Source organism: Panthera tigris, chromosome C1 (genome assembly GCF_018350195.1).
Source record: "Panthera tigris isolate Pti1 chromosome C1, P.tigris_Pti1_mat1.1, whole genome shotgun sequence".
Lineage (NCBI taxonomy): Eukaryota > Metazoa > Chordata > Mammalia > Carnivora > Felidae > Panthera > Panthera tigris.
The window spans coordinates 52,235,708-52,253,315 of record NC_056667.1 but is presented as its reverse complement, the minus strand read 5'-3'; the positions used below and the strand labels follow the sequence as shown (position 1 = coordinate 52,253,315).

At 42.3% G+C, this 17,608-nt stretch overlaps 1 protein-coding gene across 1 annotated transcript in view; it reads right to left on the bottom strand.

The window, feature by feature from the left end:
• Positions 1-13,876, bottom strand: part of ROR1 (receptor tyrosine kinase like orphan receptor 1) — a gene marked incomplete at its 5' end in the record, with an annotated part of 169,978 nt that extends 156,102 nt beyond the window's left edge. Inside the window, one exon of the mRNA XM_015540954.2 lies at positions 13,774-13,876. Within this exon, the coding sequence (XP_015396440.2) occupies positions 13,774-13,876 (103 nt within the window). The remainder of the gene's footprint in view (positions 1-13,773) is intronic.
• Between the last annotated feature and the right edge of the window lie 3,732 nt (positions 13,877-17,608).

The window sequence follows — 17,608 nt, the reverse complement described above, 5'->3', positions numbered from 1 at the left end:
GGCTCTGTGCTGACAGCTCAGAGCCTGGAGCCTGCTTCAGATTCTGTGTCTCCCTCTCTCTCTGCCTCTCCCCCACTTGCACTCTGTCTCTGTCTCTCAAAAATAAATAAACATTAAAAGTTTTTTGTAATGGGATGATGTTGTGATTCAAGTGTCTAGTATGGCACGAAGGACAGAACAGGCATTCAGGAAGTGTTAGCTGTGATAGTATTTCCCACACAGAGATTTGCTAACTCTACCATAATGTGAAGTTCAAAGAAGAGGAATTTTGTGTTTCTACCACTATAGCTTTAGAGCAATGCCCAGCACACAGCTGGCACTCAATAAATATCTGTGGAATGAATGAGTGAATATAAATGTTGGGGAAAATTTGGACATTAGAGATCTGGGCAGGATCTCTGGGAAAACTCAGCTGAGTTCAGAAGACAACGGCCATGGATGGAAAATTCTTGCAAGTCATTCTGCATTCTGCATAAGCATATTCCAGTGGCTGGAGTTGGTCAGGTCTGACTTCGGGCCCACATAAAATGGAATCATATGCAGAAAACAGTCAGAAAATAAGTTCGTCTTAGTTGCAACAATTGGGGGCAGAGCGAGGAGTCCTCCAAGGCATGTGGTGAGTTGTACTCCCTAAGCTGCTGGACCAGCTAAGTCTCGGAGCTTTTTTCAAAGCAAATGAAGCATTTGATGGAATAAACCCAGGCAAAGAGATATTTAAGCATAGGACCTTGACAGGAACTGCCCTGAAGTAGTATCGCTTGGAACTAAAGAGATGATTAGTGAGCTTCTCATAGCCCTACAGGAAATCTTGCTTGGCACAGGAATGCAAAATTTTCCAACCTTGTCTAAAAACAGTTTCCCCACACTCCACTGCCTCATAATGATGTCTGTAATGGATTGCAGAGCTCACTGCCTGCTGAAGGCCTCACTGCCTTCCTCCTGTTGTGGGTCCTTATCCCAACGAGGGACTTGCCCTGTTTGGGGACTAACTTCTCCTGCAAGCTCAGGAGGGCTAAAATGGAGATAGAGGCATGGTAGTTCCCAGGAGACAAGCCAGAGAAGACGAAGGACTGACTCCTACCTCAGGTGGCTATTAGTAGGGCCTAGGCAGGGAGGATGTGAAAATCCTTTGTTCCAAGGTAACAGGCTGTTTTTATGTAGGTGTGTTTTCATACTTCTCCTTTAAAGCATCTCTCACTGCTAAAATGAAATTATTTTTAGTATATGTGAAATTCACTGTTAAAGTCTCTCTTCCACTAAATTACAGACTGTTTCTGTCTTGTTCACTAGTACATCTTCAGCCCCCAGTACAGGCTTTGAACCAATAACCAATAACCAATAACCAATAACCATTTGCTGAGTAAATGAATCTAAGGAATTTTATTACAAATTTCAATTTAGTTAGAGGCCATATAGTATACTGGTCAAGGACATGGGTTTGAATTCTGGCTTCCTGGCTTTGCAACTTTCGGCAAATTGCTGAAATTGCTTTTTATCAGTTTCCTGATGTTGCTGTAACAAATTACTACAAACTTCGTGGCTTAAAAAAGCAGAAATGTATTCACTCTCAGTTCTGAGGCTAGAAGTCCAAAATCAGACAGGACCATGATCCCCCTAGGGGCTCTGAGAAGGAATCCATTCCTTGCCTCTTCCAGTTTCCGGGGGCCCCCAGCATTCCTGGGCTTGTGGCTGCCTCTCTCAGGTCTTCACATCACCCTCTGCTCTGTGGGTCTGTATGAAATCTCCTTCTGCCTTTATCTTATGAAAACACTTGCAGGCATCTAGGGCCAACCCAGATAATGCAAGATAATTTCTTCTCAAAATCCTTAATTTACATCTACAAACACCCTTTTTCCAGATAAGGTAAAACTCATAGGTTCTGGGAATTAGGACACGGACATATCTTGTGGGGGTGGGGGGCACCATTCAGCCCATGACACTTCTCAAAGGCTTTTTCCCCCCCATCTGCAAAATGGACATACTATCTTTTAGAATTATTATGAGGGTTAAGTGTGACAATGCATATAAGTCTCTTAACATGACTTATGGCAGATGAAAAGCCCTCAATAGATGGGGGCAGGGAGGTATTACTCCTGAAGGCCATAGAGAAGAAGTGATGGAGTTATGCCAACCCATTCAGACATTTAAAAATGTTTTCAGTATTAGTATCTATCTATTTATCTCTCTATTTATTTAACAGGGCAGGGACTTGAGCTCAGCCCTTTTACATGTCATTACATTCGGTACTCCAAATAGTGGAAGACGGGTATTCTCTCCATTTACACCCCATTTAACCAAAGCTCAATTTTCAAGAACCTGAGTTAGCACAGAGTTCAAATTATACACCAAGAACTTCTTCCTCCAAACCCAGTTTTTCTCTATACCACCTCAGAAAATTAAGGACAGAAGTGGATAAAGTTCCAAGCTTCTGCACATGGATAAATCACTTGTTAGAGAACGTTATGGAAGAAGCCAACTATGGTGCAGATTAGCCTGGAAGAACTTGAAAACACTGGTCCTCAAACTTCGTTGCAAGCTAGAATCACCTGGGAAACTTTTCAAGTACAGACTGTATAGAACAACGAAATCAGAATTGGGATGAGGGACAGACCCTGACATTAATAACTCTTAAAACTCCCCAGATAATTACAATTACAGCTGAGGTTAAGAGCTACTGCTCTATCAGCAGTTCTCAGGCTTTGGTGGGCATCAGAATCACCCAGGAAGTTGGTGAAGATACAGAGGATTAGGGTTTCCTCTGCTTCAGTGAACCTGGGTCTTCCCAGGTGATTCTGATGCCCACCGAAGTTTGCAAACAACGACTCTAAAGTACCTTTCAACTTTGGTGTTCTGTTTTCCACTACTCACTTGTTTATTTCTCTATGTATTCAAACACCTGTACTAGAGTCGGAGCTACAGGGACACATAAATAAGACATAACTGCTGTCTCAAGATTCCTGGCAAACTGTTCTGCTGCCCCCACTCTCCACGATGCTCCTCCTAGCTGGCCCTCCTGCTAAGAATGGAAGATCCACGAGGACATTCCAAAGAAAATCCTCTTGTTAAAATGAAGAAGATGCTTAGTGAGTATTTCTTGCATGAGGAAGAAGGGAAGGAGAGGAAAAACATGAAAATAAACATCACCCAGCAGTGTGGGGGGCTTCCCCACGTCCCCCACGGAGTAAGGCATGGTCACCTATGATGTCAGGAAAGACTTCTTTGAAGAGGTGAGGTCTGAACGGGGTTTACAGGGATGACAAAAGCTTGAGAAGGGTACTCTCATCATAGCAAGCACCAAAATTTTCACAGAGCCCTGAAATAAGGTGGGAAACAATTACTGGTTTGGTTCTACAACACAGCAAGCAGGAGCAGAGGGTCAGGATCAGTGGGAGCTGAGGCAGGAGCCAGATGGCAAAGCACTTTCTATGATCATCCTTCTCCTGCCCTTAGCCAAAAGGCCTCTAAGTCTAAAAGTCCCAATGAGTTTTTGAGCAAAGCTTGACCAAAGCCAGAGGCCCAGGACTAGAAAGGCCTATGATCTCTTCGAACAGGACCTCAGTTGTCCACAAATTTCTAGAAGAACCCTGAGACCAAACTCCAATACCATCTCTGAAGTGGGTGAAGAGTAGGTTCCCTTAGCAGGCAGATTTGAATCCAAACTAAAAGACACGCTGGCAAGGAAAAGGATGGCCTGAGCAAATCAAGAAACTCTTTCTCTGCTGCCTCCTGATTATTATGCGTCCAAGAGTGTGCCTGGTCTTAGCCAGCAACTACCGCAAGTGGTACTAAGGGAGTAAGGAGTCTGAGACCCATGATAGGAGGTAGATTCATCTCTATCCCAATTCTAAATGGTAAAAACAGGAGCGTAAACATTTCCAAGCTTGTTTGGTTGTTCCTCTTCCTCAACTGGGCCGTAGTTGCTGGGAGCAGGGAGCTCTGTTCTCCTCTCACAGCCAAGCTGGTCTTTTGTGGGACATCCTAAGCTCTGGCACCAAGAGCTGGAGCTGGAAAGACCCCTGAGTGGTAAGGCTACCCTTCTGCTCCTGTGGTGGTGCCCACCGGCAGCCCCTCCCCTTTGAGCAGGATTTGCAGAAGCAAAATTGACCATAAAGGGGCATTTTCCCTGTATTTTATGACAGAATTCCATAGGCCTCGTTTTGGAGGTTCCTTCACTGAAAAAAATAGACTTATCAAGTAAAACAGATTGACAAGAGTCCTGGAGAGCACAGCTTGTTTGGAGGGGAACTGATTTCACATCACATGCTCCCATCCTGGGTTCTAAGTGAAGGGACCTAACTAACAAGGGATAGTTAGTTAGCAAGGGACAAAGCAGACCCAGCGGAGTTGGCAAGCAGCCCCCTACTTTCCTATCAAGAAGATATTCTTCTCACTGCTTCCAGGCCTAGAACAGATTTTTTTTTTTAATTAACCGCTATTACAGAAAAGGAAACTCACGGTTGAGACTAGCTTTGTATGGTCAGGAAGAGCTTATCTGAGTGGATGACAATTGTGCCCAAGATCTGAAAAAAGGAAGAGGATTCTGGGTAGAAGGAACAGCATGTCAAATGCTCCTGGTCAAGAAAAGAGCTTGGCTTGCTGGAGAAGCCTAAAGGAAGTGAGTGCATCTGGTGCAGAGCGGGCATGGGAGAGCAGTGCAAGGTGGAGTTTGAAAGAGAGAAAGGCAATGATGGATCGATCCTCAGGGCCCTGTTTGAATCTGCCCAACTACTGCCCCAAAGCTGCAATTTCCTGAGCTGCTCTGGGATTCTGCCCCTGTCCTTTATGTAATTATAGAAGTATAATCCCTTTGTGCTTCGGACTTCTTTTTTTAATTTTTTTTAATGTTTATTTATTTTTGAGAGAGAGACAGAGAGAGACAGAGCGCGAGTGGGGGAGGGACAGAGAGAGTGGGAGACACAGGATCTGAAGCAGGCTCCAGGCTCTGAGCTGTCAGCACAGAGCCCAACTTGGGGCTTGAACCCACGAACTGTGAGATCATGATCTGAGCTGAAGTCGGACGCTCAACCGACTGAGTACCCAGTCCTGTGCTTCAGACTTCTAATTTGAAAATTTTTCTCCACAAACGGGACCTTGCTCAAAATATTGCCTTTTTTTTTTAAAGTTAATGATCAGATTATAATTGGTAACAATAATCCCTTACACTTAGATATTTTAAAGTAGTACATACACATCCAGAATCACTTTTAGAAAAATTTTTTTTCATGAAAAGTAGTTCCGAAAATTTTAAAGTTGGACTGGACAATAGAACATCTCTTCATGCTATAAGGAGGAAACACGGGCTCGGATATTTACCTAAGATTTCACCTGTTTTTTCATTAGAGCAGCACCTTTGAATGGAAATATAACACAAGCTACCCAAGGAAGATCATGTGTAATTTTAAATTGTCTAGTAGCCACAATAAAAAGGATTAAGTAAAATTAATTTTACAATATATTTCACTTAGTTCAATACACGAATATTTATCATTTTAACGTGTAGTCAGTATGAAAATTATTAATAAGATATCTTAAGTTCTTTTATCATGCCAAGCCTTTGAAATCCACTGAGTGTGTTTTCTACTTATACTACATCTATCTCATTTTGGATTGGTCACATTTCAACTATTCAAATAGCCACAGGTGTCTACTGACTACTGTTCTAGACCATGCAACACTGGGGCCTCATAATGGGTAAGGCAGCCAGAACGAGGGTGGATACCTCCCTTTTTACGGATGAGAACACTGAGGTCCAGAGCTTTCTTGACAGATCGCTGACCTGTTGGCAGACTTGAACTGGGACCAGATTCTAGGTTCCTTGTCACGTGTTCTTTCCCATATTATACTTCCCTCCCCTTGGGCATAAGGAGGAGGAGTGGAAAGCACAAGAACTACCAGAAACAAGCGCCCATCTGTACTGGAGAGGGCGATGGGGCTTCATACTTCTTAAACTCTTAGAACCTTTGGGGTTGATGCCTCTTCTCCCATTTTCCATATGAGGTTCCAGAGGCTCCAAGTGTTTCTGTTACTGATTTTGGCAAGATGATATCTGTTCTTTGAAGAAAATGCTACCATCAGTATTAGGAAGATGTTGCTTGACACTGTAGGAGCCAAGAATAGGCTGCCCCAAGGTGGGCCACTGTGGCATGGACATTATTTTGAGTTAAAGGTAATCAAAACCCAGCAGATGTGGGAAAAGCTCTCTTCCTGATCCTCAACTGCTTAAATTTACACTGGAGAAGACAGCCTGCAACAGGAAGAAAGCTATTAACAGAGACTCCCCTTTACCTAAGAAACTTATCTGCATAATAGGGCAATCTTGTTTTTCTAAACATCTCCTTTCACCTTCCTGCACAATGGCCTTCCTCCTTTTTGTATCCTTAGGCCCTACCCCTCTCCTTAGCTTCTATAAGCTTCATGTTGCCTCATTGTCTTTAGAATCTCATGTCTGTGTGGATTACACCTATTAAATTTGATTTTCTCCTGTTAATCTGTCTCATGTTAATTTGAATCTAAGTCCAGCTAGAAAGACCTCAATGGGCAGAGGACGGTCTTCCTCCCCAACAAGGCTGACACCTGCTGAATTGAGGCCTCTTAAACACTGCAGGGCCACCCTAGGGATTCCACGAGGAATTTTTCCAACCAACTACCAGTTCTGAAGATGGGATATAAGCTCTCAGAGACCCCAGTCCTAGGAGGACTGTTCTTGAGCCTGCCAAGTACTAACACTCCTGATCCAGTTCATCCTTACATTGTTCTTTACCCGCTGCCACTGCTCCAAATCCATACAATCAGGAGCATAAGAAAAGCATGCAGCTACCTCATTTGAGCTAGCTGTGAACTAAGGTCCAAACTACAGGCAGTCACTATCATTTAAATAGACTCTCTAAGTGCCACGGATAAATCCAGTAACAGAAAAAGGGGACAAGAGGAAGCAATCACTCCTGAACCAGAGAACCTGGTCACATTTCTTTACAGTCAAGCTCTCAGGGAAGAGGTGGGCTAAGGGACTGAGGCCAGCATGTATCCATCTGTCTATTATGACCATGCAAACAGATGCCCTTGGCACAACACACAAGTGTGGCCCATAGATGTGTCTGTTGGCCAGGAAAAGTCTTAGGTGATGGATACAAATGCCCCCACTCCAGAGGTGAGCAAAACGAAGCTCAGAGTCCTAGTAACTCCAGAGCTCATGCTCATAAGAACCACACTGTATACTTCCCTACTATGTGTAAAGCTCTAAGGTAGTAGAGAAAGCCAGGTCTCCATTTAAAAAAGCAAACCAGGACAAAAATACCCCCAAATCTAGTCTGTCAGCACAGAGAACTATTTACAGTTGGAAGCAGGCCTCAGTATTTTTTTAAGTAGGAGGCTCCCTCCCTTTCTGCTACCTACGGGTGCAATTTCCAGTCCTTTCTCCAAAAGAAACATTTGGCTTTCTACAGAGAACCTCTGAGACCTCATGTGACTGAAAATGGAAGAAGGGGAAAGAGGCCCTCATCACACCCCATCCCAAACCCCCCCTAGGGAAGCTGAGGTTGGGCCCCTGTAGATCCATTTATTTTAGAAGGTACTTGGTTCTAAAGCATTTGTTTCAGAAATTACCCCCCTGCCCCATCAATAGTAGCTTTCAACGGCTCTTCCCGGGTGGCCTTGTCTCTTTTAAATTTCATTTCCTGTTGGAAAGGATAAACAGGTAACTGTTTAATGCCATTGACTGGACTCATTTAACAGAAAAACAGGACCTGAGTGAGGCTGGGGAACCAGGGTGGAGTTGATAGGTGGAACAGAGCAGCTGGGTGAAGAGAAAGACATTAAAGAATATCAAACGATGGGGTTTATTTTACTGCTTCTGCATGTGATGGAACTTACCCCACAGGAGGAGGGGATATGAATGCATAGGAGACAGTGTAACCAGCTGCCATGTTGAACATGGATCCCTGGACTTGGCCTAGAGGCTTTGGTGGAAATCCTGGCACTCCCACTCACCATGGGTGCCCTTCAGCCAACTCCTTTAAGCCTGATAAGCCTCAGTTGCCTTTCTCTTCTACCATACAAGGTGGTACGAATTCAAATGATGCATGCAACATGCTTATTAGCAAGTGCCTCACACACAGTAGGTATTCACCTGCAGCAGCTATGAATCGACATAGCTGAGATATGAACCCAAACAATTTAGCATCATGTTTCCTATTGCATACCATACATTGCGATGGGCAATAAGAACATGTCAATAGATAAGAGAGCCCCTGACTTTAAGAAAGGCAGGCACAAAATAGATAATTTCAATACAGCATGGTAAGGACTGTGATCAAGATAGACATGGGGTGATATGGTAGCCCACATATGAAGCATTCAGGGGCACTGTTGATGGCATGGTCGATGAGACTGACGAAAGCATTCATTCATCATCTCTCTAGAATACAAGGTCCAGCAAAGTAGGGATACAGCCTATCTTATTCAGCACTATGCCCATTAGAAGCCCTGTGGGAAAAAGGGGGTGAGGGAATGCTTAAGGCACTGCTTAAGTAAGGAAGGAGTCAGCCAGGAGGAGAATGAGATTAGAGGCAATCCAGTCAGAAGAAACTGCATGAACAAAGGTGCAGAGACTGAAGTAGAGCCAGATATTTAGGGAATTAGAAGCAGGTTGTTGAAATAAGTGGAGTATAAAGTAGGGGGTGGGGTGGTGCCCTGGGTAGCTCAGTTGGTTGAGTGTCCGACTCTTCAACTCTTGATTTTGGCTCAGGTCATGATCTCGCAGTTCAGGGTTTGAGCCCTGCATTGAGCTCCGTGCTGACAGCGCGGAACCCACTTGCGATTCTCTCCTCTCTCTGCCCCTCCCCTTGGCTCTCTCCCAAAATAAATAATAAAAAACTTTAAAAAAAAAGATAAGTATTTAAAGTATGGGGGTAGGGATAGGTGAGAGGAATCAGCAGAGGTAAGCCCATGGAGAACCTTGATCATCAAGCTAAGAAGTGGGGTGCTGGTGTGGGTGAACATTCACATATGGAAGGCCAGAACGGGTGTGGGCTGGTTGAACAAGATCTAAAATCTCTAAAATATGCTTTCCCTACAAGCCTGCCAAAGTACCTATGATTTTTTTTTACTATAAAGCCCAAAGTAATAATCATATTAACCAGAACCAGCTGTTACTTCTTACTCTCCAATTAGTTTATCAGATTTGCTAGCCAGGTCAACTTTCACAACAACCATATGAAGTCATTACCCTTTATTATCTCATCTTACAAATGAGAAGACCAAAGCACAGATCGGTTGAGTAGCTTGCTCAGAGTCACATAGAATGTAGGTAGCAGATACAGGATTCAAACTTAGTTACCTCGGTCCCAGAGTTTGTTCCCTTAACTGCCATATTATCTCAAATCTGTCTTCCAGTTCACTATTTCCCTCTTCAGCTGAATGCATCCACTGTTTAACCCACTTGATGAACTTGTAATTTCTATAACTCTATTTTTCAATTCCAGAATTTCTACATAGCTATTTTAAAAATCTACTTTTAAAAATCATACTATCTTGTACTTGACCTATGGCTTCTATTTCCTCATCTCCACAAAAAATTTTATGTATGTACATATGTATAAAGTTTCCCATGAAACTTAAAAAAAAAATTTTTTTTACATTTATTTATTTTTGAGAAACAGAGTGAGACAAAGCATGAGCAGGGGAGGGGCAGAGAGAGATGGAGACACAGAATCTGAAGCAGGCTCCAGGCTCTGAGCAAGCGGTCAGCACAGAACCTGACGTGGGGCTCCAACTCACAAACTGTGGGATCATGACCTGAGCTGAAGTCAGACGCTCAACCGACTAAGCCACCCAGGTGCCCCCCCCAATGAAACATTTTTTAAATGTTTACTTATTTTGAGAGTGAGAGAGAGAGAGAGAGAGAGAGAGAGAGATCATGAGTGGAGAAGGGGCACAGAGAAAGGAAGAGAGAGAGGGGAAGAGAATCCCAAGCAGGTTCTGAGCTGTCAGTGCAGAGCCTGATGCAGGGCTCGAACTCACGAACTGTGAGATCTTGAGCTGAAATCAAAAGTCACAAGTTTAACCGACTGAGCACCACTCAAGCTCCCCTCCCATGAAACTTTTTTTTAACGTTTATTTATTTTGAGAGAGAGAGAAAACAAGCAGGGGAGGGGCAGAGAGAGAGAGAGAGAGAAAGAGAATTTGAAGCAGGCTCCACACTTTGCGTTGAGCCTGGAGTGGGGTTCGATCTCACAACTGAGATCATGACCTGAGCCAAAATCAAAAGTCAGACGTTTAACCAACTGAGCCACCCAGGCACCCCTCCCATGAAATATTTTAAACATACATTCTCTCTCAAATTGGTCTATTGTCTTTAGTTTCCAATTATGAGCTTTTCCATGTGTTTTGTCTACTGGCTCTTGCTAATGGTGGGCTTCTTTTCTTCTTCTCTTGCATGTACTATAATTTTTAAAAGTAAACTTAACATCAGTAGGAGTTTGCCGGTCTTATTTAGTGGTTTTGATTTTAGAACTTTTGTTTTTGGTGGGAACGCCACACGTACTGTGATGGTGAGACAGTTTGTGAGCTGGTTTTAGGTTGTCCCCTGTCAGGGTCTCAGAGTTTAATCAATTCCAGACCAAGTTTTTACATTATCTTCTTGGTTTGTGGCTTGTATACTACATGAGAAGAACTTCAACCCCCAACCCCCATACAGCACAGGTTGGGGCTTATATTTCCTGTGAGTGATCCCAATGTCCCAGGGTGGTTTGTGGACTGCCACACATATCCTCAGCAGAATTCTCCTTCTTGCATGCTTGGTCCAGTCATCCCTCACTAACAGCTTAAGCAGTGAGGTGGTTTCCTATGGCCTCAGTTCTGATCCCCAAAGGGTATTGAAACTCTAGCCCCTAAGAACCATACTCATTGCCCATATTTTTATAAAATCTTTTAATTCCTTCTTGCTGATCATTGCCTCTACCATTGAGTTTGCTCTTCTGGCACCTGGAGATTTATCTTTTTTCTGTGCCACCCTAGCAATGATATTTTTTTTACATTGTATATTTTCATCAGCATCTCTCTGTAGTCAGGGGGGAATGTGCCTTGACAGCTCAATCTATCAAATTGACCAGAAGGCTTTGATTATACATTTAGATACCAGTCCTTTCCACTTGACTCTGTGTTCACAGAGGACAGAGACCTTTGTCTCATTCATCTTTCACTACTAATTTTTCAGACAGTGCCCAGACCAGAATAGGAAGCAAAAAAGATTTGGCTGATGAATAAAAGAATTAATCAGTTCTCTCTCACTCTAAATGGGAATGAAAGACCATATACTAATTATCTTCTAGAGAAATATGATACCAAGAAGCTCTGGAAAGCCATCCATGCCCTCTGGAAGGCTCATGTTGAACACACAAAAAGTTTGCCTTAGTCCAGCTTTGTAGCAAGTAGGTTCACTACTATTGACACTACTTTCTTTTTTTTTTTTTATTTTTTTATTTATTTTTTTTTTTTAATTTTTTTTTCAACGTTTTTTATTTATTTTTGGGACAGAGAGAGACAGAGCATGAACGGGGGAGGGGCAGAGAGAGAGGGAGACACAGAATCGGAAACAGGCTCCAGGCTCCGAGCCATCAGCCCAGAGCCTGACGCGGGGCTCGAACTCACGGACCGCGAGATGGTGACCTGGCTGAAGTCGGACGCTTAACCGACTGCGCCACCCAGGCGCCCCTTGACACTACTTTCTTGAAAGGCAACCACTGCTAATTACAGTCCTGGTCTGGTAGAAATTCAAAGTCTGGCAAGCTAGATTCTTGACTGGTGGCTCTGCTGCCTTTTTAGCAGATACTGATGTTCTTTTATAGCCATAATTAGAACCTGATCAACAACATGTAGTGTACAATGATATCATTTTTACTGCTGGTGCCATAAAGAGCTTGCCGATTAAGTTCACATTGTTTTTAAGTAGGCTCCACACCCAATGCGGGGTTTCAACTCATGACCCTGATATCAAGAGTTGGATGCTCTACCGACTGAGCCAGCCAGACACCCCAAGTTCACATTCTTGAAAGCACCTTGCACAGTACTTGTCACATAGTGAGTACTGAGTTAAGATTTAGTGTGTTTCATGTCTTCTTTTACATTAAAAAAAATGTAAAAATATTTGTTGAAAATCTATTGCCTCCTAGGCATTGTGCCTAGTGCAGGACATGGAAGGGAATAATATACAGTCCCTGCTCCAATCCTAAAGTAGAAAAAGAATGTCCAAAGTAAATTTAACAATAGAAAATTATTCTAAATGTCCTCCTACTTAAAGTGAAAAGATATTTCACCTTATCCTGCCACCCTAAAATGCCTAATAAAGTATAACCATCAGAATATGGGTTACCTGGTTGACTCAGTTGGTTAAGCATCTGACTCTTGATCTCAGCTCAGAATAACCTTGCCTATTACTATTTTATAAGGTTCTCTCTCCTCAGAGAGGAAATACAACTCGCAGTGAACACATGAGCAGACAAAAGAGAGCTGATTATAAAAGGCATCTGACATAAAGGACAATGATTTTTGAGCTTTTATCACTATAATCCCAGAACCTACAATCATGCCTGAAGTAAAGTAGAATAAGTTTGCTGCATGTTTTGCACATATATATACAGAGGTGTCCATCCACATATATGGCCTAAGTTGTCACTCATTATTCCACACATTTATTGAGGATTCCTATGAACAAGAGTCTGTGTTAGATTTTGCAATGGAGACAAAGAAAAAAGAACAAGAACGAGAATAAGATAGAAATCCTACTTACAAGGAGCTTTCAGGCATAAGAATGAGACAGACAGGTGTATAAATCACCATGATATAACACAGAAAATGTTAAGAACAGAGAAAAGGTCTATGGGAGTTCCAAAGAAGGAAAGGCCACTTCCTGCTGAGGGATTAGATAAGACTGTGGCTAATATAGAATGTGTTGTTTTCCGTCTTGAAGGATAAGTAATTTGTGGCATGCAGAAGGGAGAAAATGGGCACTGGCAAAGAAAAAAAGGGGTGATTCAGATGGAAAGAATAGCTTAGGCAAAAGGAGAGAGGCAGAAAAGCACAGGGTATATAAGAAGAAATATAAATTTTGCTGGAGATGCATAAAAGGATATAAAGGGGGCTAAAGAGAAATAAGGCTAGAAAGGTAAGATGAGCCACATTGCAGGGGCTTTGAAGGTGTCCTGATTTACCATTCCAGAGCACAGGGTCTCTATCGAGTAACCAGAGCTTAGCATATGGTGGAGCTTAATTAATACTACAACAACTTCATAGCAGGAACCTGTTCCCCACGTGCACACAGGAAGCTGCCATCTGTACGCACAGGCAATTACAAACATTCCAAATACTCTGCCCTGAACCCTGCAAGCACATCAAATACTCACTGTAAAAGGTCACCCAGCAAACAGCTCTGATCAATCCTGGCTCAGGCAGAATCAAATCCCCTAAATAAGATCCACTAGATGCAATGTCAGGAAGGTCAGAAACAACCCTATTTCACATCTTGAAGCATTTTTACCATATGGAACATTTTAGAGGAAGAAGGGAAAGGAAAGAGGAAAAAAAAAACCCTCTCCAGAAATCATAGAATTCCAAGTAATCAAATATTAAATAATCACAAAGTAAGCAAGGGGTTTATTTTGGCCCCCACCTCCTTCTAATGATCTGAAAAGCAGCTGATTTCAAAGAAGGCCATGCCAGGATTAAAAATGGAGTTTCACGCCTCCCCCCCCTCCTCCCCAGTGCATCCCCATTGTGTACCTTTGTCGAGTTCACTTGAAATGTTCCATGATGAGGTAGGCACTAACTCAGCAGTGACTGACATCTCTGTTTCTGGAAAGAAAAAGAAGGGAGGGGAGAAAGACAACGGTGATATTAAATATATAAGTAACTTATGGGCTGTTAGAAGCATTACAGGAGATTTCCAAAGGCACTGCCTTCTGAGAGAGACCACCGCAATCCCATAGCTTATTAAACTGAACAGCCGCTCTGCTTGCCAGGCAGAGGCGCCTGCATTACAGAGTCTATCCAGATGAGCAATCTGTAGGCCAGATTCAAAGAGGTGTTGTTGTTTTTTTTTTCTTTAAAACATGGGCTTGAAAATTAAAATACAAAGATTTCATTAACAAAACAAACTAAACCTGCAGAAATGACTGAACGTTATCAAACATCAACTCTTCCTTTTCTTGTTAGAAGATCACTCTTAGACAATATATTCAATAGTCTTTCCATGAAAAATGAGAACTAAGTTTGCTCTTTCTGCTGATTTCACTTGCTGTGTTTGTGAATTGATAGCGTTTCTATTAATGGAGAAATCTATTTCTCTACATTGAAACTTAGAGTCAAGACAAATGAAAGCTAAGTTTTTGAATATGAGAGTCATGTGAGGTAACTAAACTCAAAAGACAATTTTTTTTTTTTTTTAATTTTTTTCAACGTTTTTTATTTATTTTTGGGACAGAGAGAGACAGAGCATGAACGGGGGAGGGGCAGAGAGAGAGGGAGACACAGAATCGGAAACAGGCTCCAGGCTCCGAGCCATCAGCCCAGAGCCTGATGCGGGGCTCGAACTCACGGACCGCGAGATCGTGACCTGGCTGAAGTCGGATGCTTAACCGACTGCGCCACCCAGGCGCCCCTCAAAAGACAATTTTCAAAACCACCATAAATTAAAGCAAACATGCAAATCAACAACAGAAAGGGCATAAGACACTATGAAGATTTAAAAACTCTACAGCAGTAATAGACTGTAATATACAAATGATGTTTTTATTGTTGTTTTTGAAATTTTAAGCCATGATGATGTCATGCACATTTTAATAGGGTTGCATTAACCTCCCCTTAGACCATACACACACACACACACACACACACACACACACACACACACACACATGTACTTTAGTACATACAGAACTTTAGTATGGAGCAGAATCTTGGAGAACTCAGTGCCTACAACATTAGATAATGACACCCACATGAATCCATTTTCCTTCCTTCAATCTGGTACAGACATCATTAATCAATTATGGCTCTTTTTGCCTGTTAAACCTGAGATCTGCCTTAGAGTCTTTCCAGTACAGTGCTCTAGGTAGACACTAAAAATGGATCTGAAATGCAAGGTGAACTTTTTAGTAAGTGGAAGAACTGGGATTCAAATCCAGGTCTGTTTCTATTGCCTACATATCTCCTAGTAGCTCATGCTACCTGGTACTCAGGTCTGTGAAACCTGATGTGTTTTTCATCTTACCTCTCTCTGGCTTCACCTTTTACCTAGATAAGCACACTTTCTACTGTTTCCTTATTTACTGATAGGGCTTGGCTGCCACTTGGCCATAGAAATCACACACCATAGTCAGTGAGCTTTGTCAAGAACAGGATGTTTATCCACTGAGACCTTGCAAAGACCCACTTCTAGTTTGTCTACTGGGTCTCTGATCAACCTGCCACCTACAGCAGAGACAAAAGGGTTGTTTGGTTTGTGCAGACCTCCTTGACTTGCCCTGTCCCAGCAGCAGGTGGGAAAGAAAGTAGACAAACCACGCATACCCTCCTCACTGCAAGTGGCCCCAGTCCCCTCCTAGGTCCTGAGCTAAAAATGGCACAGATTCTTTAAAGGGGACCTGAAGTCAGGTGCACAGTATGGCAGGAACCTCAAATCATATAACATTGCAAAATATGAAAAGAAAAAGAAAACAGCATCCCAGGTGGGAAAAATGCTTAACACAAAAACACAGTAGAAGGCAGGGCTTCTGGTATTAACCACTTGTCCTAGGAATGGGTATTTCATGCAGGTGACTTCATGAGGAAAAGCTAATTGTCTGTATCTGAGGGCCCTCCATGAAGGACTCCAACCACAGCTCCGCTTAACCCTGTTCCTGTTGCCACCTACTTTGGCTCTTTGAATAATGGCCCCTTGTTTGCAGTATTATGGACTACTGTGGTTCACCTTCCAAAAGGGCTCATCAAGCACTCCAACACCCAGACTTCAGGGAGCTTGGGAAGAGAAGCATGGCAGCCAAGGCAGCATTTCAGGCAAAGAAGCAAAAGGTGGGGAAGTGGTGGGATTAAGGCAGATCTTGATGGCATTTACATTCAATATTTTCATAGCTTCATCTTACTGCTGCTCACAGTTAAACTGCCAGAAATATAGGTTTCATTTTACAGTATTAATTTTTATAGAAAGTTAGCTCTATGTCCCTTGGTTTTTCTAACCTGACTTTGAATTGCTGATTGAGTATAATTTGGGACCGATGACAAATGAATAGTTTCTTGGCACTGCTAACAGTAAAATTATTCCCCATGTGTCCCTGGACACTAATTACTACTCGGTTCTTAGACTATGGCAAAGATAATTTCAATTCGCAAGCTCATTTAGTGATTGTGATGATTCTGAGGAATTCTGTACTCGGCCTCAAGATCTATTCCTTCAGATAACCACATGTTCAGCTTCTCGATAGAGTGATAATAAAAACAGATAAAATATTTTAAAATATGAATAACCTTCCTAAAAAATATTATCTTCCAAGGCCATATATTTTAAAAGAAAGGGTGATTATTTTATGTGAAAAGTTTAATGTTAGCAATTCTCCCTCACACACAAAAAAAGTGATGTTTAAGAAGCTTCCCCTCCCCCGAAAGGAAGATTGACTTATATGTGAGAAAAATTCAGTACGTCTCAGCTTTGACTCCATGGAGTCAAAGGTTAGTAGTAGCTTTAGAGAGAGACACAACCATCAGCCTTGACCATATAGGATCTCCACTAATGGATTCAGCTTCTTTCCTACCTCCTCATCATGGCGAAAGGAGGAGATATTTCCCAGGACATTTCATACCAGACTAGCAACATCTCTTTGTGTAAGAGTATTGTGGTAAGAGCAAATTAATATGCACCAATTAGTAGATAGTTGAATAGCTAAATTACTAATTTTGTGATCATAAGCAAGTTATTTAACATCTTTTGACCTCTATTTTCTCATCTGTAAAATGGGGACAATGAATGCCACCTCACAGGACTGTGGTAAGGATTACATTAGATTATGGTCCAAAAGGGTCCTGCACAGTGTCCAGCATAGAGTGAGCACTGAAGATCTTTTGTGACTTCCTCTCTGTCTAGTAAGGCAGATAATAGCCATCCTCTACTTGGACATACTCCTGTTAGCTGCTACTTCACTGTCGAGGTTTGAAATAACACATTCTCCATGCTTTTAGAAAAGACTCTGTATTTCTCATGCCTTACTAATCTAAGCCAATCTTTTCATTTTTGTGAGGTTTTCCCGAATTGGTCACCAGTTCTCTTAAGAACATAAGTGTTTTTATGTACTTTTATCCAATTTAGGCAAATCAAGCATGTTTTAGAAAACTCCAGCCCTTATCTTCCCTGACCCCTGCAGGAGGGCAAACCATTCTTCTCCCGATTTAATCAATAGGAGCTATTATCTTTGCAGTTTCACTGATGATTGACTTCTTGGCACGGATTCTGCAAACCATAAGGTTTTGGTATTTAAGCCTGAACAGTGGGAGTGTTATTTGGAGGAAAGGAAAAAAAAAAATAAGCCTTGAATCCTCCTCATTGATAAAAGCCTGTGCTCTCTGA